This window comes from Ursus americanus, chromosome 8 (genome assembly GCF_024610735.1).
Source record: "Ursus americanus isolate L20-20 chromosome 8, mUrsAme1.1.p, whole genome shotgun sequence".
NCBI lineage: Eukaryota > Metazoa > Chordata > Mammalia > Carnivora > Ursidae > Ursus > Ursus americanus.
The window spans coordinates 45,311,642-45,334,096 of record NC_142134.1 but is presented as its reverse complement, the minus strand read 5'-3'; the positions used below and the strand labels follow the sequence as shown (position 1 = coordinate 45,334,096).

General features: G+C 44.3%; 1 protein-coding gene across 2 annotated transcripts in view; it reads right to left on the bottom strand.

The window, feature by feature from the left end:
• Positions 1-7,857: 7,857 nt before the first annotated feature.
• The window catches only part of TXK (TXK tyrosine kinase), a 65,122-nt gene continuing 50,524 nt past the window's right edge, over positions 7,858-22,455 (bottom strand). For both annotated transcript variants that reach the window (XM_045815963.2, XM_045815962.2), the window contains 5 exons: positions 20,996-21,114; positions 19,372-19,529; positions 13,520-17,082; positions 12,358-12,679; positions 7,858-8,168 (listed from right to left, as the gene is read on the bottom strand). In XM_045815963.2, coding sequence (XP_045671919.1) covers positions 17,014-17,082; positions 19,372-19,529; positions 20,996-21,114 — 346 coding nt within the window. In that variant the 3' untranslated portion in view covers positions 7,858-8,168; positions 12,358-12,679; positions 13,520-17,013. The remainder of the gene's footprint in view (positions 8,169-12,357; positions 12,680-13,519; positions 17,083-19,371; positions 19,530-20,995; positions 21,115-22,455) is intronic.

Sequence of the window (22,455 nt, the reverse complement as noted above, 5' to 3'; positions counted from 1 at the left end):
TAACAGGGTCGAGGCTGACTTGGAAGATAACCCACAGCACTACTAGGAAGTTGCCTGTTGCTCTATGTAATGGGTTCATTTTCAAAATATCTTTACTTATCCATAAGTCAATTTCCCTCTCTCTGAATACTGTTAGCCTGTAGGGTATGGGGACACAAATGTCACCTGGGAAGAAGGATACGATCCAAGGACCTGCAGCTTTGACAATCAGGAGCTTAATCCGAGGTCCCCCCTGGACCTACTGAATCAGAACCTGCATTTCAACAGTCTCCAAGTGATTGTATAGAACTAAAGTTTTAGGCTTCCGGGATGGAGAACACTTGCAAATGTGGGGAAAGTGGCCGGCCTGGAGAGCCACGGAGGCGACACGCCCTGTCCCTAGCTCTTCCTTGCCCTATGCAGCTCTTCTCTTTGGCTGTTTCTGAGTTACATCCGGTGATCCAGAGGAGTTAAGATGGCGGAGGAGTAGGAGACACCGTTTTCAGCCGGTCCTCCGAGTCGAGCTGGATAGGTACCAGACCAGCCTAAACAACCACGGAACCAGCCTGAGACGCAGGAAGACGCATCTGGATCTCTACAAATGAACATCTCCAGCGCTGAGTATTGAGGTACGAAGCGGGGAGCCATGAAACCGTGCACAGATATCGGAAGATAAACGGAAGGGGGAGGGAGCCGCCGCGTTCGGGCGCCGGGAAGCGGTAGCCACTTGCACGGGAGAGCGGGCGGGGCTCGCGGACGGCACCTGCAAAACAGCAGACTGAGACCGTGAGCCGGGTGCGCGCCACCAGGCATCTCGCGGAACACCGGAATCCCGGTGCGCTCACTGGATCTAGACTGAGACCGGGAGATCCGGGAGCGCGCGCGGGGCGGCTGGCGGCTGGCGGCGTTAGAAACACAAAGGACAGAGACGCGCCGGCCCTGGAAGTGAGGGCTGGGACGCCGGGTGTGGGGCGCACATCCCGGACGCTGCAGGGTTGAGCAGCACCAACAGAAACAGAGTTAAAGTGGCCAGAACATTAGTAGAGAACGGGCCGCAATCCCTCTGTTCTGTGACAGAGGCTGAAATTTGGCCGCTGCTGCTCTGACTCTCAGAAGAGGCACAGCAAACCACCAGGGAAAGCCGCCAGAGAACAAAAGCCTGGAAATACCGGCTCAGGGAGTGCCCATCCCCATCCCCCCTCGCAGGGGACGCCGAGACTCTACCCAAACAGGGCTGCCTGAGTATCGGCGCGGCAGGCCCCTCCCCCAGAAGGCAGGCTGAAAAATCAAGAAGCCCACAACCCGGGCGCCTGGGTGGCGCAGTCATTGAGCGCCTGCCTTCGGCTTAGGGCGTGATCCCGGCGTTCCGGAAAGGAGTCCCTCATCGGGCTCCTCCGCTGGGAGCCTGCTTCTTCCTCTCCCACTCCCCTGCTTCTGTTCCCTCTCTCGCTGGTTGGCTGCCACATAAATAAATAAATAAAATCTTTAAAGAAGAAGCCCACATCCCTAAGATCCCTATAAAACAAGGGGCACGGCCTGGGACCCAGTCAAGAATTTGGGCTCTGGAAACCCCGCAACCTCTCTTCATCAGAATGACAAGAAGGAGAAGTCCCCCCCAGCAAAGAAAAGACAGTGATTCTGTGGCCTCTGCCACAGAAATAATGGATATGGATGTAACCAAATTATCAGAAATGGAATTCAGAGTAACGATGGTCAAAATGATGAGTAGAATTGAAAAAACTATTAACGAAAAGGTTACTGAGAATATAGAATCCCTAAGAACAGAAATGAGAGCGAATCTGACAGAAATTAAAAATTCTATGAGCCAAATGCAGGCAAAACTAGAGGCTCTGACGGCCAGGGTCGCAGAAGCAGAGGAACGGGTTAGTGAATTGGAGGATGGGTTAATAGAGGAAAAAATGAAAATAGAAGATGGTCTTAAAAAAATCCACGCCCACGAATGTAGGTTACGGGAGATTACTGACTCAATGAAACGATCCAATGTTAGAATCATCGGCATCCCCGAGGGGGTGGAGAAAAACAGAGGTCTAGAAGAGATATTTGAACAAATTGTAGCTGAAAACTTCCCTAATCTAGCAAGGGAAACAAACATTCGTGTCCAAGAGGCAGAGAGGACCCCTCCCAAGCTCAACCATGACAAACCTACGCCACGTCACGTCATAGTGCAATTCGCAAATATTAGATGCAAGGATACAGTATTGAAAGCGGCCAGGGCAAAGAAATTTCTCACGTACCAAGGCAAAAGCATCAGAATTACGTCAGACCTGTCTACACAGACCTGGAATGAGAGAAAGGGTTGGGGGAGCATATTTAAAGCTCTTTCAGAGAAAAACATGCAGCCAAGGATCCTTTACCCAGCAAGGCTGTCATTCAGAATTGATGGAGAAATAAAGACATTTCAGAATCGCCAGTCACTAACCAATTTTGTAACCACGAAACCAGCCCTACAGGAGATATTACGGGGGGTTCTATAAAAGTAAAAAGGCCCCAAGAGTGATACAGAACAGAAAGTCACAGCCAATACAAACAAAGACTTTACTGGCAACATAGCAACAATAAAATCATATCTCTCAGTAATCAGTCTTAATGTAAATGGTTTGAACCATCCCATAAAACGCCACAGGGTTGCAGATTGGATAAAAAGAAATGACCCATCCATTTGCTGTCTACAAGAGACTCATTTCAAACCCAAAGATGCATTCAGACTGAGAGTAAGGGGATGGAGTACCATCTTTCATGCAAATGGACCTCAAAAGAAAGCTGGGGTAGCAATTCTCATATCAGATAAATTGGATTTTAAACTACAGACTATAGTTAGAGATGCAGAAGGGCACTATATTATTCTTAAGGGAAGTATTCAACAAGTGGATATGACAATTATAAATATATATGCCCCCAACAGGGGAGCAACAAGATACACAAGCCAACTCTTAACCAGAATAAAGAGACATATAAATAAAAATACATTAATAGTAGGGGACCTCAACACTCCACTATCAGAAATAGACAGAACACCCTGGCAAAAACTAAGCAAAGAATCAAAGGCTTTGAATGCCATACTCGACGAGTTGGACCTCATAGATATATATAGAACACTACACCCCAGAACCAAAGAATACTCATTCTATTCTAATGCCCATGGAACATTTTCAAGAATAGACCATGTTCTGGGACACAAAACAGGTCTCAGCCGATACCAAAAGATTGAAATTATCCCCTGCATATTCTCAGACCACAACGCTCTGAAATTGGAACTCAACCACAAGGAAAAATTTGGAAGAAACTCAAACACTTGGAGACTAAGAACCATCCTGCTCAGGAATGACTCGATAAACCAGGAAATCAAAAATCAAATTAAACAATTTATGGAGACCAATGAGAATGAAAATACAACAGTCCAAAACCTATGGGATACTGCAAAGGCAGTCCTAAGGGGGAAATACATAGCCATCCAAGCCTCACTCAAAAGAATAGAAAAATCTAAAATGCAGTTTTTATATTCTCACCTCAAGAAGCTGGAACAGCAACAGAGGGACAGGCCTAATCCACGCACGAGGAAGCAGTTGACCAAAATTAGAGCTGAAATCAATCAAGCAGAAACCAGAAGTACAGTAGAGCAGATCAACAGGACTAGAAGCTGGTTCTTTGAGAGAATCAATAAAATTGACAGACCACTGGCAAGACTTATCCAAAAGAAAAGAGAAAGGACCCAGATTATTAAAATTATGAATGAAAAAGGAGAGGTCACGACGAGCACCATTGAAATTGGAAGGATTATTAGAAATTTTTATCAACAGCTATATGCCAATAAACTAAGCAATCTGGAAGAGATGGAATCCTTCCTGGAAACCTATAAACTACCAAGATTGAAACCGGAAGAAATTGATTCCTTAAACAGGCCAATTAATTATGAAGAAATTGAGTCAGTGATAAACAACCTTCCAAATAACAAAACTCCAGGCCCGGACGGTTTTCCTGGGGAATTCTACCAAACATTCAAAGAAGAAATAATACCTATTCTCCTAAAGCTATTTCAAAAAATAGAAACAGAAGGAAAGCTACCAAACTCATTCTATGAGGCCAATATTACCTTGATCCCCAAACCAGGCAAAGACCCCCTCAAAAAGGAGAATTACAGACCGATTTCCCTAATGAATATGGACGCCAAAATCCTCAACAAGATACTTGCTAATAGAATCCAACAGTACATTAAAAGGATTATCCATCACGATCAAGTGGGATTCATACCTGGGATGCAAGCGTGGTTCAATACTCGCAAATCAATCAGCGTGATACATCATATCAACAAGAAAAGACTCAGGAACCATATGATCCTCTCAATCGATGCCGAAAAAGCATTTGACAAAATACAGCATCCTTTCCTGATTAAAACCCTTCAGAGTGTAGGAATAGAAGGTACATTTCTCAATCTCATAAAAGCCATCTATGAAAAGCCTACTGCAAATATTATTCTCAATGGGGAAAAGCTGGAAGCCTTTCCCTTAAGATCAGGAACTCGACAAGGATGCCCACTCTCGCCACTATTATTCAACATAGTACTAGAAGTCCTTGCAACAGCAATCAGACGACAAAAAGGGATCAAAGGTATTCAAATTGGCAAAGAAGAAGTCAAAATGTCTCTCTTTGCAGATGACATGATACTCTATATGGAAAACCCAAAAGAAGCCACTCCCAAACTATTAGAAGTTATAGAGCAATTCAGTAACGTGGCAGGATACAAAATAAATGCTCAGAAATCAGTTGCATTTCTATACACGAATAACGAGACCGAAGAAAGAGAAATTAGGGAATCCATCCCATTTACAATAGCACCAAAAACCATACGTTACCTTGGAATTAACTTAACCAGAGACGTAAAGGACCTATATTCTAGAAACTATAAATCACTCTTAAAAGACATTGAGGAAGACATAAAAAGATGGAAAGATATTCCATGCTCATGGATCGGAAGAATTAACATAGTTAAAATGTCCATGCTACCCACAGCAATCTACACTTTCAATGCTATCCCGATCAAAATACCAAGGACATTTTTCAAAGAACTGGAACAAACAGTCCTTAAATTTGTATGGAAACAGAAAAGGCCCCGAATCTCCAAGGAACTGTTGAAAAGGAAAAACAAAGCTGGGGGCATCACAATGCCGGATTTCGAGCTGTACTACAAAGCTGTGATCACAAAGACAGCATGGTACTGGCACAAAAACAGACACATAGACCAATGGAACAGAATAGAGAGCCCAGAAATGGACCCTCGGCTCTTTGGGCAACTAATATTTGATAAAGCAGGAAAAAACATCCAGTGGGAAAAAGACAGTCTCTTCAATAAATGGTGCTGGGAAAATTGGACAGCTACATGCAAAAGAATGAAACTTGACCACTATCTCACACCATACACAAAAATAAACTCCAAATGGATGAAAGACCTCGATGTGAGACAGGAATCCATCAAAATTCTAGAGGAGAACATAGGCAGCAACCTCTATGACATCGCCCAAAGCAACCTTTTCCATGACACATCCCCAAAGGCAAGAGAAACAAAAGATAAAATGAATTTATGGGACTTCATCAAGATTAAAAGTTTCTGCACATCCAAGGAAACAGTCAGAAAAACTAAGAGGCAGCCCACGGAATGGGAGAATATATTTGCAAATGACACTACAGATAAAGGACTGGTATCCAAGATCTACAAAGAACTTCTCAAACTCAATACACGAGAAACAAATAAACAAATCAAAAAATGGGCAGAAGATATGAACAGACACTTTTCCAATGAAGACATACAAATGGCTAACAGACACATGAAAAAATGTTCAAAATCATTAGCCATCAAGGAAATTCAAATCAAAACCACACTGAGATACCACCTTACGCCAGTTAGAATGGCAAAAATAGACAAGGCAAGAAACAACAATTGTTGGAGAGGATGTGGAGAAAGGGGATCCCTCCTACATTGTTGGTGGGAATGCAAGTTGGTACAGCCACTCTGGAAAACAGTGTGGAGGTCCCTTAAAAAGTTAAAAATTGAGCTACCCTATGACCCAGCCATTGCACTACTGGGTATTTACCCCAAAGATACAGACGTAGTGAAGAGAAGGGCCATATGCACCCCAATGTTCATAGCAGCAATGTCCACAATAGCTAAATTGTGGAAGGAGCCGAGATGCCCTTCAACAGATGACTGGATTAAGAAGTTGTGGTCCATATATACAATGGAATATTACTCAGCTATCAGAAAGAACGAGTTCTCAACATTTGCTACAACATGGACAGCACTGGAGGAGATAATGCTAAGTGAAATAAGTCAAGCAGAGAAAGACAACTATCATATGATTTCTCTCATCTATGGAACATAAGAACTAGGATGATCGGTAGGGGAAGAAAGGGATAAAGAAAGGGGGGGTAATCAGAAGGGGGAATGAAACATGAGAGACTATGGACTATGAGAAACAAACTGAGGACTTCAGAGGGGAGGGGGGTGGGGGAATGGGATAGACCGGTGATGGGTAGTAAGGAGGGCACGTATTGCATGGTGCACTGGGTGTTATACACAACTAATGAATCATCGAGCCTTACATCAGAAATCGGGGATGTACTGTATGGTGACTAACATAATATAATAAAAAATCATTTAAAAAAAAAAAAAAAGAACTAAAGTTTTAAAAGAACAGAGAGAGGAAAACCCTGAAAAAGTGAAGAAGAACGTTTCCTGAGCAATTCTCGCTCCCCATGAGATATGGGTGGGGCCCAGAAGCTTCCATGGGTGCTCAAGATGGGACTCGGGAAGCAGCTGAAGAACCAAAACTGCTGTCATTGCGCCTGCCATTCAAGAAGCGAGATAACCGACAGCCTCTGCTACCGCACCAGCCGTCCAGGCCAAGGGGCATTTGGGGGAGGCTGAGGGGGACCCACGGTGCCAGCAAGGGGCTGGGGTGAGGTTGAGTCAGCCAGGAAGGGCTTTGGGGCCCTGACCAAGTCAGGAGAGACCAATCCACCCAGCCACCAACCTGGTCTGCAAATGCCAGCAGGGCGAGCAGCAAGCAGGCTGATAAGAAACATTGTTGAGACCAGAGGCGCCAGGGGACCCTGCTCCAATCCAAATAGCCTTCGCATTCGCGTCCGCACCCCAAGGTCACCTTCCGGGGACCGAGAGGTTCAGTCTGCGTCAGAAGGGCTGGACTGATGACTGGCGGTCAGTGTCAATTCCGATTGGTCTGTGCCTGTGCCAAATCAGTTGTGAAATATTTTGAATATCGCCCCTGGATAAAGCCACCCCTCTCCCTTCTCTACCCAGATATGACCTTGGCAAAACCAGAGGGAGGGAAAGGCAAAATCTGAGGGACTACCCTATTCACTTACGAAGAATATTTTCATGTGTGTACCGGGCGGAAGCTACGAGATTAGGTGAAATTGAATTTTCTCTCCATTCCCCAGCACGTGGGGGAACAGGAGGAAAACAGGAGAGGTATGGACAAAATAAAGTAGCTACAGGTTGTCTGCATCTGGCAGTAGGGTGAGGAAATTTCCACCCCCCTGTGGACATAAGGATAATCGATTTCCTCTATTAAATATTTAGCTATCTATATGGATTTGTATTTTTCTGTAGATTTATTCAGATGTCTTTTTTTCTAATAATCTGATGCCAATCCCTAACATAATGTATTTTTCTCTACGTAAGGAGGGAGACGGAGATACAGAAAATGATGTGCAAGTCAAATTCTTCTGGAAAAGAATAAAACAAGAGCTGGTGACTACCTGAGGCAATACACGCTACCAGAAGGGAAAACAAGCCACCAGTTGGGTGGAAATGTTCCCGGAAACCCAAATTTGCTGCCCGCTGCAGGAAAGGGCAGTACTCAAGAGACAGTTTTGATTAGAAAGGAATTTGAGCTTTATTCAGGAGGCCGGCCACCTGGGGAGGAGGCCACGTCTTATCCAAAAGCCAATGGAGGTTTCTGCCTGGCCCAGAGAATTCTAAAGGGGTTTAATCAGTTAAGGGAGAAAGGTGGTCCGTGACATTTCTTGATCCCATGCTGACTTGATGACGCCGGCTCCAGAGCTGTCCCGGTGCTCGGAGATTGAAGTCTGGGTCCTTGGTACCCAGGGGTTGTGCAAGAGGGCTCTGTTCTTTCTGCAAAGGAGGGCGAGGTCTACAGATAGGACAAAGGAGGTCAGTAAAGTCATTGTGTGACCTGAAAAAAGAAACATTTTGCTGGAATATTGCTGGGCTAACCAGAAAGCTGAGGAGGCTTAAACAGACTTGCCGGCCTGTGTGGCCTGGGAAATGTTCTGGTCCTTCATTCCCCAAGGCCAGTGGTCTATAGATCTCAAAGAAAGTAGATTAGTTCTGTTACAGATCAAGGGCCTTAAGTCATCCTGCAAGAAGTGTGCTAACTTGAAGCAAGTAAACCCGTAAGACCAGCTACGGCGCTGTTACAGAAAAGCAACAGATTAGCCCAGAATCCCAAGAGGAGAGCTGCTTATCAGACTAACCTCCATCTCTGGGAGATGAAGCTTCTGGATAATCAAGCTACTCTTTTTTCATTGGGTCATTCCACGAATATTTATTTAGCTTAACTCTGTGCTGGACCCTATTCTAGGACCTGGGGATCTGGCAGTGAACAAAACAGACGAAAATATCTGACTTCACACCTGTTACAGTTGCAGGGGGAGAGGGACAGACAAAAGACTAATTAAATACATAGAAATACATGATTTCTTATATAGTGTTAAGAGCAATAGAGAACAATTCAGAAAAGGGAGACAGGGAATGTCTATGGTGGGGTTACAATTTTAAATAGGATGATTAGAAAAAGCCTTAAAGAGAGAATAGCATTGGAGCAAGAACCCAGAGGACATGAGGAGGCAAGTCAGGGAGCTATCCAGGAGAAGCAGGAACAGGAACAGCAGGTGCAAAGGCCCTGAGATGAGCAGGGTCTGGGCTGTGCAAGGGGCCGCACTCGAGAAGGGGAGAGTAGCAGGAGGTGAGGTCGGTGAGTGACGGAAGGAAGCAACATGCTGCTCCAATCCAAGGAGCTTCTTCACCTACACTTTCAGCCCTCCCAGAAGGCTGAATGCAGCGGAAGTCACCAAATCCGCCACCACTTGCCCTAAAGGAAAGCATCCGCATGGGCTTTTCAGCTCCTTCTTAAGATCATCATCTATATGGCTAAAGCTCTCTCTTGAATTGTGAGAAAACTTACTCCAGATCATTTCCAAATGTTCAAGTGCTGGAGAAGACTGAACCCAGCCAACTGGCACTTAATAAAGACAAATCCCCAATTTACTAATGTTTGAGCTACTCTACATTAAAGAAACATGGATCATAGCTGAACAGCTCCAAGTGGTTCCTAGAAAAGATAGCAGACCGCGTGTTAAACGGCCAGAAAGCAAGAGTAGAGCAGTGGGTATTCGTTGATTATCATTCCAGCATCTGTTACTCTCCCTGCCCCGCCCTCCAGAGCTCACAATTTCTATTTCCAAGTGGTGGCAGGTAAATGGAGTCCATCCCTGGCTCCTGTGGGAACATGTGACCGAGGCTAAGCCAGTCGAAGCATTCCATGCCTCGAGCTGCAGAAATGTGTTCAAGGAGGCGTGTGGCTCTGACCCAGTGAGAGAGAATATCAGGACTCTGGTACAAATGCGGGGATGAAGATGTTTTCTCCCTTCGGATGATATGGGGTGTCAGGGTGAGGTACGTGGCTACAGCAGCCACTTTTCATCTGGGGGTGGAGAGGGGAGAGAGGAGAGGCGGTCTAAGCACCAAGAAAGGGAGCTAGAACTATGATAACACGGTGAATTTCTGCACCCCTGGACTTAACAGTCATAGGGTCCAACAGCACCTGATTCAACCTCAGGACTATGGACTTGGGGCTGGGTAAGTCTTTGTGAGGGAAGGTGCTGTGCACTGGACGGCATTTAACAGCATCACTGGTCTCTAGACACTAGATGCCCGTAGCACCTCCCTCCCGGCGGTGATGGTCAAAAATGCCTGTCTTTGGGGGATTGTGCTTTTTCCCCCTTCTTGTTTTGGAAGTAGAATGGAGCCCTCCTGACCTCCAGAGAGATTTGATTCATTCACTTTTCTCCCTCCTAGCGAGGCGTGGGAGCTCTGGAGGAGAAGAGAGCCGGAGATGCTCATCTGGCGTTGGACCCCACGCAGCTTGGAGGAGCTGGTTGCTATCCAGCCCCCCTTTCTGCTGCCAAACATGGGAGCAGTTGAGACTCCACTCCTCACACCCCCATACAAACCAGAACTGAGGAGCAGTCCTGGCAATGCCTGGGGAGGAGGATAGAGATGTTTCTGAGGATGGAAAGCGCCTGGATGGATTTGCACACTGGGGAATGAGCCCACAGCGCTGGCCAAACGAAATCCTCAAGAGGCTTCTGTTAAAGCAATGACAAGCAGCTGGTCAGTGGTGTGTGGTCCAGATTCAGAAACTCTGTTCAAAACAGGGGCTTTTAATTTTATGCTACGGATCACTTTGGAAATCTGGTGAAGCCTTTATACTCCTTGGAATAAGGTCTTTTAAGGGCATAAAATAAAAATCCATGAAACTGATAAGGTAACCCATTGTATTGGAATAGCTATCAAAATATTTTAAAAACACATGTGTGCCTTAATAATATGTCTTTTTTAGTAAGTTAGATGAAAAGATCTAGGGGCAGTTCTAAAAGCTTCATGTCTTTGAAGTAGTGATGAATGTAAATTCTCTCCTAAGAAAGCTGAAACAACTGTCATATGATATGAAAATAAGAGTTTTCCACATTGTAAGAAAGTCACAGAAACTGCTAATATAAAGTACTGAATTTTGTTGTCGTTTTGTTTCCAAATGTTGTACATTTGGAATTAGTGGAAGTGCTAAATTTTAGCTAGAGGTCCATAAAAACAAAGAAGTGATTTTTTTTTCATTCAAGTTTATGGATCTCTTTAATCCCAGGTCAAGAAGCTTTTGTAACTAGATCAGTGGTTCTCAACCAAGGGCTATTCTGTCCCCCAGGGAACTTCTGACGATGTTCCTTAGACATTTTTTGTTGTCCTCACTAAGGGGGTGGGGGTGTGCTGCCAGCTTAGTGAGTAGAGGCCTGAGGATGCCGCTGAACACCTGACAAGTCACAGCAGATCTTTCCACAATAAAGAATTATCCAGCCCGAAATGTACGTAGCACTAAGACCGAGAAACCCTGACGTCGAGGAAGAACCCTTGGTCTGGATAAACTAGAATGAGGATAAAGAAGACTTTCTAAGGGCAGCTGGGAAGTCTGCCCCTTGCCCAAACCACATACCTGGTCCTTAGAAGCATGGAAAGCCTATCACCCCCCACCTTTACCCTAAGCGCTGTTGTGTTTAGAAGCTAAGAGGCAGGGTTGTGATTCTAAAGGCATGTGCTTCTTAGGACACCCAGACTTCCTGGGTTTAGAGGGTTAGGTCCAGTGAGGGCAATTATGCTGGATGTAACGAAAGGAGAGGAGGAAGAGGCCAGAGCTTAGAGATGAAGTAACGAAATGGGCTGATCTGGGGCCAAGAGGCTGGCTTCCTTGAGACTGGCAGCTGACGTGATGGGTGGTGACAAAGAGCCCCTCCTTGAACAAACTTTAGTCAAGCTCCTCTGAGCCCTCTTCTTGACTAGACCTCATCTTTGGGCCCATCCTTGGCCTGTCTTCTAAGAATCCTGTCAAGCCAGTTAGGCAAGAATACTCCTGAATCCCCCTACCCCTGATATCTCCTTTTAGTAACTGTCCATCTACTGACCTCCTCACCCTGGCTATGCATCCCAGCTGTCTTTGCTGTACCTGGAGCTGAAATGCGTCTCTCTCCCCTATTGCAATAGTGTTGAATAAAGTCTTCCTTACTGTTTTAACAAATGTGAAAACACTCATTCTCTAACAGTCAAGGTCCAAGCTCTGCAGCTCTGAGAATGGGGAAGCAGCCAGCAGGCGGATCTGCAGGGAGGCTGAGCACTAATGGCAGTGGCCCTATAGGGAGCAGGGGTGAGGTTCTCTGTGGAGGAGCCCACGTCAGCAGTTCCCACATATGAGGGGAATTGGTATGCCTGACAGAAGCAGAAGACCAGGGACAGCTGCAACCTGAAAGAGAAGGAGCCACTGAACACATAGGGGGCAGGACAGCCCTCCCTTCATGCCCACCCCTCATCACTATTCTCCGTGTAGCACATAAGCCTCCAGGATTCCTACACCGCCTCGGGGAGTCAGGCACAGCGTCTCTCCCAGAAGGCATTTCTCACCAACCACAGCAAGGGAGAGACCCCAAACCAGGTTTAATTTGATTCAGAAATATAATATTATACTTCTTACACGGAGTGTTGGGCAGCGTACTTACCGTGGCTATGCGTGAACGTATATCTGCGTATACGCAGTTCTCTGATTAACGTCCAAGTCTTCTCCGCAATGGAACTGGAGCAGTTCTTCTCCGGGTGTGGCTCAGGGCCATGGCTCCGCTCTGGTCTATACTTTTCTTGTCTCTTTGTATCACTGGCTGATGCTCTTCCGTTACACATTCTCTTCTGCATCCCACACCATGTATGTGGGATTTTCCCACCAGACCAGCCATCACCCAGTAAAAACTCCTTGATTCTCCCATTTATCCAGGTTGCTGTGAAGTGATGTCTGTAGCCCAGAGGTTAGGGGAGGTTCTTGCTATCCTGAAAGTCAAGTTAAATCTTCAGTGTAGCAGTTGCAAAACTGTACATAACCAAAGCTTTTCCCAAGATTTAGACAAATTCCGTGGGGGCTTATATGCTTTGAGTTTCTTCTGCCCCCCCCCCCCAGTTTCTTCTTCTTCCCAGGTGCTGCCCTGCACCACGTAGAATCAGGTGTGAAATACTATACTCTTCCCACACACACAATAAAATCCACTCAAACACAGCATCACGGGCCTAATTGATTTTAAGCAATCACTGGGGTTACAGGGGCGGGACAACACAGGATAACAGACGTTCCTGCTCCCCCAAGTCTCTCACTGCCATCGGGCAGTGTCCTCCCTCCAGTTTTTTTATCTACTTCTGTCCTCTCTCGCCCGTCTCCAGTTCCAGTTTCTCTCTAGATCAAGCCATGCTTCTGTCTCTGATACCTACCCCCAAACTTGTTTAGTCAAACTTATCAAATTTCTCATCAAATCATGAGCTTTCATTTAATAAGACCCCCCTCCCTGGAAAGAAATTAGAGAGACAAATAGCCATGTTGTGTGTGTGTGTGTGTGTGTGTGTGTGTGTGTGTTCATCCCACTCATGATGAGAAACTCAGGTCTTTCATAATATCTCCAGATCCAAGCTCTTGCTTCTATCAAATTCCCCTTCTCTGCATAACATCTCTAATATTTATCCTTTTGTATCACCCCAAATCACTTCAATCCTCTCAAATACGACTTGTTTTTGGTTGTGCATGGAGCACACTGCTGTGTGGGTAACAAAGAGTGCAGAACAGAGATTATATTGCAACACAGCTCAACCAACCACTTAAAAGTAAGTATGTGACATCCTTACCCATAAAAATCCTTTGGCCATTGTCTTGAGCAAGACGATTCCAAATACCATTGAGGAAGTGAAGCAACTGGAATGTTCACACACTGCTGCTCGTTGTGTCCTTGGTAACGTCCACTTAGAACAGTGCCTGGCACTATTTACAAAAGCTGAACACACACATACTTTTTGGCCCCGCAACTCCACTCCTAAGCAGATCCATAACAGATACATTCATATTTTCACCATTGAACATGTAGACATGTTCAGCACAACACCGACCCTAGTAGCTAAAAACGGAAACAACCCAAATGTCCATCAAGAGTAGAACAGATAAATAATCTGTGGTGTAATTATACGAGGGAAGACTATACAGACATAGAATTGATGAACTACAATTACACCCAACATGGATGGATTAAACAAACATATTGAGTGAAAAAAGCCAGGCACAAAAGAGGACATAGCATTGGGTTCCACTTACATAAAGTTCAAAACAGCCCCCACGAATCCAAGGTGTCGGAAATCAGGATATTCATTACCATTGGATTAATGACTTGAATGGGAAATGAGAATGGATTCTGAGATTCTGGAATGTACCATTTCTGGATCTGAGTGCTAGTTACACAGATCTACTCTCCAGCTGGGTGAGGAGGGACCCAAGCCTCTAACGCACATGGACAGTTGGGAGGCCTTCTTGAAACTGGAGGGCTGTGCATGCTCTTTCCTGTCCTGAATCTCTCTAAAGCGCTGAGCAAACATAGTGCTGGATCAAAGGCTGTGGTGTCACGTGAGTTCGATTGCCAAACATGTTGCCAATAGGACAGTGGGACGACACATCGTACTTCAATACAAAGTTTACTAAAGAAAAAAAATCCTTTGACTATTCTTGCCAAGTGGGTATTTACAGTGAACATATTCTATGCTTGGCCTCCAAATTCCTTCTGTTTTTCTGGGCTTCCCCTCTCTCCTTTGACCCCCAGTCTTCTCTTTTTTTTATGGTTCTCATTCACGACCAACCCCTACACTTCTGTTCATTTCTTATGCAGAGTTGTTTACGGCACCATCTCACCCCAAGCTACGAAAGCTATCTAATACTGAGATCGGTTGCAACACCTAGCTCCCTTTCAGGAGACATCGTGTGACTACTCCTTGAAGGAAATTTTTTCTTTTCTTTTTTTAAGAAATGTTTTCTTTTGCTAGACAAAGAACGCCGAATCTCTGTCTAAAGACATTCCAAATTCACACATTATCTGGAGCCTCAGTTACATATATGATAGCTCCAGTTACTCCTGTTTCTTATATCTCAAACTTTCCGGAACTATTAAATCAAAAGGAAGAGAGCTTCCCTACACCCCCAACGTATGCCCCTAGATGAACCAGCGGCTGCCATCTGACCTCCAGCAATGTCTTATCTCTGGACTCACTCTTGATCTGTACCTGATCTCCCTGCATTGCATTGATGGCAAATGCTCTGTAGTCAACCCTAACTTTTCTATGTTTGGGTTTGCTGTTTGTCATAACATTAACCTTCCCCTTGGCCTTGGCTTTTGCTGTTGGATAGTCTCATACCCTCTTGCACTAAACTTTGGCATAGCTCACTTGAACTAGGGTCTCAGTAGTAGGAGCCCTATCTCATCTCCCATAGTCATGAGGAAAAGGGGTATGATAGTCTCAGAAACAGCACAGGGTCTCATACAAATATTTCTGAGACCATCACTTGAATTATCAGAGTTGAACATCCTCTTGCCTGATGCTCATTATTTCAGCGTGCGCTGACCAAGTACCACGGATATTCGGATGTATCATTTTTGCAGTGGGGAAACAGGACTTAAAAGTCACAACTACTACCAGCCAGCAACTTTGATTCTACTGATTATCATAATGCAGAACTATGAGGCAGGGTGGGATGGCCTACAAAGGCTAGGCTCCCATTGTGAAACCTTACAGTGATAACATTTGTGCTTTCTGCCACACCCTTCCTCCTATGGTAATTCTGAAGCACTCACATGACAAAGATAAATTTCCAATCATTTCTACAAACAGTGCACGAGGAATTAAGATTTAATTATGACTCCTGGATACTTTATCTTGAATTCAAAACCCTTGACTTCAGAAATAATGGAGTTTGAGGTAACATTTGGATATCCTGTTTTTGCCTCCTTTTGTTCTTACAGAAAAAAACAAGTCATCTTCTAGAAAAGTACTGGAGGTACTTTCTACAACATAATGAGGCTTCTTACAAAAGCAGACTCATAAATACAGAGAATTAATTGATGGTTACCATAGGGAAGGGGATAGGGGGATGGACAAAATGGGTGAAGGGGAGTGGGAGATACAGGCTTCCAGGTATGGAATAAATAATTCAAGGAAATAAAGAGCACAGCATAGGGAATACAGTCAATGATACTGTAACAGCATTTTATGGTGACAGATGGTAGCTACACTCGTGAGCACAGCATAACACACAGAGATGTTGAATCATTATGTTGTACACCGGAAACTAATTTCACATTGTATGTCAACTAAACTCAAAAAAATTTTTTTAAGAATTTAACTTAAAAAAGATATGAAATCTTCAAAACGTATAACTTTTCTTTACCTAACTGTGCAATAAGCATTCTTTTACACTATGAGGAAAACAAAATAAAATAGATACATTACACATTTTTTTAAAAAGCTTCTTAAATTGTCCAATTTCACACAAAGTATGAAATTTTAGAGAATTGTCTTTTATAAGTTTGTTAGGTAGGGGGCGCCTGGGTGGCTCAGTTAGTTAAGCGTCCAATTCTTGATTTCCGCTCAGGTCTTGATCTCAGTCTTGATCTCAGGGTCCTGAGTTCAAGCCCCATGTTGGGCTCCACACCTACTAAAAAAAACCAAAGACCAAAAAACAAAAAAACCTCAAGTAGAAGAAACTGTCTCCAAAATAATCAGATATGTGCAAAAACAATTTGTTAAATAACATAAGGAAGATTATAAAAGACAGTTTAAGAATGTTCACATTCATGTGGTTTGTAAAGGTGCATTTTCCATAAAGATCTGTACAGCTCAGAAGCATTAAATCCTGCAGAGAAGGCTCCTTTGTTCCATGAGATAGCAGAATTTCCTTATTTCTGCGAGCCACTGAAGTAAGGAATGTCACTCATCTTCAGAAAAGAAATTTCCTCAGCCCTGTAACGGATCAGGATTGCATATAACCTCAGGGGCTCCCAGGGCTGTTCTCATGAAGAGCAGCCACTATGAAGACAGTTATGAAGCATTTTCCCCTTCTTCACATATGAGACACAAAGAATATTACTGAAAAATGAGAATTTGGAAGTCCCTCTCAAACACCCGTGTAGAAAAATTACTGCCAGAATATTCTTAAATTTCAAAGTTGGAAAAGTCTGGGATCTTTGCACTGTTTCCAAGAGTCGGCAACTCTAGAGGAAGGTGTTCACCATCAGGGACCCCACACAGGATTTCCTTCTGTGATAATTTTGCGAGATGATCCTCTGGTTGGCATTCCATTCAGGTCACCAGGTTTCCGCAATCTCTGTGAGAACCTGCAGGAGTTCAGCAAATGTCGGGCGGCCTTTCGGTTTCTGGAAAAGGGAAACAGAGATGGTCAGCTCAGCCTGAATCGCACTCAGATACCAGCTCTGGAACTTGCTGGCAGGGGACCTGGATCCAGGCTGGTTCTCCACAGGTGGAAGAGAAAGATATCTGGGCTCACACAGTGGGCGTAATTGGTAGTTGAATGAAGCATGAGTATGAAATTATAAGAGTAGAGAGTGCTGCCAAAATAAAATAACTTGAGCTGCAAACACGAGCCACCTGAGACCATTTAAATTTAAATTAATTAAAATTAAATACATTTTGAAGTTCAGTTCTCAGTCACACTAGCCACTTCTCAATTCTTCAGTAGCCAGGCATGATCGCCATATTGGATAGCACAGACAGAACACATTTCCATCATCACAGAAAGTTCCATTGGAGAGCACTGCCCTAGAGATCTAGTTGGATGACTTGATACGCATGAGGTAAAAGAAGAGCTGGGAGAGAATGGGCATCCAGGGTTCCAGGCTCTCAGGCTCTGCCCAGTTATTTACTAGACTTGATCCCCTGTAGAAAGAAGGATTTCAGTCAGAAAGCAAAAGGCGTGTTTTCATAAGGGACTTTGCAGGTCCTGGAGCACACACTGTGCTATCTGAAGGCTCAGTCCTCAAAATCCCTGGTCACGTAGACAAGGATCGGAATATTTTTCCTATTGCACCACGGGATGTGGTTTGGCTTGGGCTCTATGAGGAAGAAAAGCTGACACTGTTGACATCTTTAAAATCCATAGGACATAGAACCACCTGTGATAGCCACATTCTCACGAGGATCTCTGGCAGCAGACTTTGTGGGGAGACACTACCCTCAGTGCTTTATAAACGGAGGGCATCAATAAAAAGGACCAAGCAGAAGGGTGTGTAAGCACACATTCGAGTTCTCCTTGAGGTTCCAGGAATAATTTCTGGAGTTTTTGGAGGAGCCTGACATTCTGCAGGTAGTAGAGCCTATGAAACAGTGTGTGTTTATCAGTGTGTGTGTGTGTGTGTGTGTGTGTGTGTGTGCACGTGATAATATAATCACATTTGAATTTCAAGGTGCCTAAGCACTTAGGGTGTTTAGATCACCTTAAAAAGTTGTAGGCAAATCACCTTTTGCAAACAAATAAATCAGCATAACCAAAAACATTGCTTTAATCAATGCTCTGATGACGATTGGAAACTGGCGTCATTTACTCAGTCTTTCTGCTAGCCTCTGGTTTACTCCCTTTTCTCTTCCTCTCCATAGATGAGTAAAATCTTAGTAAGTATGATAGTTTATGCACCTGTGCATGCCTATTGTTCCATAATTTCTAAGCTATCCATGTTGTTATTACAGAGAAGCTCTTAAAACAGCCATTTGCTCCTAATAGCTCACTTAACATTGGCCTGTTTTTCAAGATTCCTTGCAGAAAGTTCATCATATGTAAAATATTTGCATACATCAAGGATCTTTATAAAATTAATACTTCTCTGGGATGTGAACAACTACATTGCTCTTGAAATATTGAGTTTGTCAGTATTCGTAGATTGCGAATCACGTGACTTCTTTTTCAGCCGGGAAGGAACTCCTCATCCAGCTGTGGTTTTTCTGCACGGACACTGTCAGAGGCAAAGGGAAAACTGTCAAAAGTCACAGGGGAGTCCGACATGAAGGGGAGAGGTGTGTGGAGTCTGTGCCCAGAAAAGACAGGACACGTCTGGCTTTATTTTTAAGCTTGGCATTTCGAGAAGAAGAAAACCTGGACTGACCTCCCCCTCAACCCACAAAGGGGATTTCCTGAGGACAAGTTGTGGCGCACTTTCGGCCTTTATTCCTAGTCTGTCAGGAGTCTTGAGTGCCAAAAAAGAGATGAAACCCATCACCGTTAGCCTTGGAAAAGACAAATTACAATAGAATGAAGTAAATACAAACAACGCCCTTCTCCTTCAATGTCGACATTTACCAAACCTGATTCTACCCTTGGTTTCCACCCACCAGTTCTCAAAGGGAGGGAAACATCTCACCACTGAGGCTCTAGTCACCTCAAGAGTTTCTGCAAGAACCAATCTCAGACAAAGAAGGCTTGACAAAGGCGCTGAATTCCTCAGAGGAAAGGCCTTCGTTGAAAACAAAATGGGTTGAGGACTTCGTGGTGGGAGTTTCAGCGAGAAGGAGCACTTCCGGCTCTTGGCGATCCTTGTCAAGAAACAGACTCCTTTTGCTGGCCCGATGGAGGCCTGCGGGAATGTCTGTCACACTCAGGCCTGTTCCCAGATGCTGGGACTGCCACCGTTCCCAGGAACGTAGGGGGCACTCACCTCGTGCCAGCAGCTGTACATGACTTCATAGACGGACATGGGCGCCAGCTGAGGACGGTACAGCCGGAAGCCTTGAGAAATGGCTTCCACAACTTGCAGATTTGACTTATTTTCAAACGGCATTTTTCCTTCCGTGAAAACTTCCCACATCAAAACTCCTACACACGAAATGCATGTAAACGAGAGGTTACTTGAAACTGAAAAGCACTGTTTCAAACTACAAGGACTTATTTTGCTCTTCCAGCCTCTGAATTATAGTCATTCAGAATAAGAACAGCTCTATCTAGGAATCAGACCGCGTGTGTCTTCATTTTCGAACAGGCCTATAATCTGAAAATATTCCAAGTGAAAACAATGCCTTTCTTTTCCACTGGTCTTGACCACCAGCATTTTCATTTCTAAGTACGCTCCTGTCTTCACACCCTGAAATCAACAAGCCTCTGTGCCATTCCATAGAAAATGACAGAATTATGTGAGCCTCTGCTGCCTGCCAAGGCCAAGAGCTCACCAGCCAGCAGAAGGCACGCTCCCCTCTGCCCACTGCAAGATGAGATTGCTGGGTAGCGTATCGAGCAGGGGCGTGGTACATAAGGAGGTGCTCCATACTCATTGTTTGGTTGATTAGTGAAACTCCCTCAAGGCCCCCATTTGAACTTCAGCTAATCATTCACTTTTTTTAGATTATGTATCTTGTATTGATTAGAGGCCAGGCATATGCTAGAGCCAGAAGAATCTAGAACCCAGTCCACGGGCTCCAGCAGCTCACGGTCCAGTGGGAGATAGAGACAAGTGGCCAGGTAAAACTCAGAAATTCTATTTGTTCTGCAACCACTTGATGAGGCCCCTGTGTTGCTGTCTGTTAGTCTTACAACTTGACTGCTCTCCCATAGAGCGTAAAATGTCACCTGCCAAAACTACCAAAGGCAGTGGAGAGCTGAAGTGATCAATGATACAAGTTTAACCTCACGTGGACAATAAAATTCACACCCTTCTGAGGGTGCAGAGGTCTCTCCAAACCCAAGAAGCTATCTGGGGAGGTCTGGGTGGAAGAGAATAGTTTATTGCAGATTGACCACCACTTTTTGAAAATCGACTCAAAGAACAATCTCCACTGGACATGGGTCTACGACATCTCTTTCTCAGTGAAGAACCTTACACAATATAAACTCCAATTGACAGTTCCCAAGGAGCCTGCATCTAAATTCCACAAAATCTGAAGGTAATAAAGTAAATGCGGTGGGTTGCTTAGTAGTTAGAAATGAAGTTTATTAATTACACTCGAAATTCAGTGACACCTTAGATCTATTTTCCTTGCAAGTCTCTGTTCCGGAAAAAAAAAAAAAAAAGGTGGCTGCACTTGTTTTCTAGATCAGTAGACTCTCTGTTATGGTTTTCCTGTAAATGCTCATCGGGAAAGGAAAAGATCGAAAAGGTAGACTTATATAAGAAGGTACATGACACCAGTTGCCAAAGACAACCTAGATGTGTTTAGAACACTGAAGACAGAAGCACAGTTACAAGAAGATCTTTCTAGAATCCCACATCATACTAAGAAATCAAAGCTTAAAGAAGTTTGGCCTTTTATTAAATCAATCTCCATCAAATGAATATTGAATTTACTCACCAAATGACCAGACATCAGATTTGCTGCTGTACTTGTTGAAATGGAAAACTTCAGGAGGGGACCACTTGATTGGGAACTTGGCTCCAGAAGAACTGATATATTCATCATCCAAAACGTACCTAAGGTCATTAGATTCAAAGCACACTGTGCTAATTACCTCCAAGTACTACTTAATTCAAACCCACTTAGTCTACTTTAAATTCTAAAAAAGAAACTAGGGGTGCCCGGCTGGCTCATTCAGTTAAGTGGTCGACTCTTGATTTTGGCTCAGGTCGTGATCTTAGGGTCCTGGGATCAAGCCCCCCCATCAGGCTCCCTGCTCAGCAGGGAGTCTGCTTAAGGATTCTCTCTCTCCTTCTCCCACTACCCCTCCCCTCATTTGCTCAATCTCTCTTCTCTCTCTCTCTCTCTCTCACATAAAGAAATAAATCTTTAAAAGAGAAAGCATTTTTCCCCCAAAAGTTTCTCTTCTTGTTACCAAAATGGGAAAGTATCCTATATAGTGATTTCTCCCCAAACCCTCAATTTATTTGGGTCTCAGAAAACCAGAGCGATTCTTCAATCCAAAACTGATTGGAATCAGGAACCCACTGATTATTTTAGTTATGACAAATCCTTAATGCTGCAAAGGAGCCTGCTGAGTGCTCTAACAACCAAGACTATAAAAAGGAAATAAAAAAATAAATATATATGGAAATGATAAATTTAAAGTTGGATGCCTTATTTTTTTTTCATATATATGTGTTTTGTGAGGCAGAAAAAGGGGGAAATAAGAGGACTGAACATAATACATTTGATGTGAAAAATGTCCAATGCATTAAAATGGCCCCATATGAAATCAGTAATAACTACCACTTCCTTTTAAAAATTACAAAATAGTAACCCCCTCTCTCTTTTGAGACTTGTAGGCAGGAACACCCAAGTAGGGGAACCCGGAGAGAAGAGCAGGAAGATGACGCCTAACTTGCAGCCCCGGAGTGTGCGGTACGGCATTTTTAAGTCTGTATTAGTGCTTTTCTTCACACTCTCTTTTTGTCCCCACGCACCCTACCTCACCCCACCTTCAAGCGCTTTATTGAGTCAGAAGTCATCCTACTAAGGGAAAGAGCGACTAACAGAAAACAAAAGAGAAAGAGCCATTTTTTCATAGCTTTTGAGTTTCAAAAGTCCAAGCTTTCCAGAGAAGGAGGAGGACTAAGCTGTTAATAAAATATTGGGGAGAATGGCTCATAAATCAGAGTGATGTCTCCCCCCCCCACCCCCACCATCCTTCCCTCTAGCAAATGAACCTCTGGAGCTGGGAGGTAGGAGAGAATCAAGAATAAAGGGAAAGGCGAGGAGTATTAGACAGTAGTGGGTGACCGAGGCAGGGACCTGTCCCCCACACTCTCCAAGCGCTGCCTGGCTGACACGGCAGGGAAAGAAGGCCCCACTGTGGGTTGCTGGGATTCAAGAGCAAA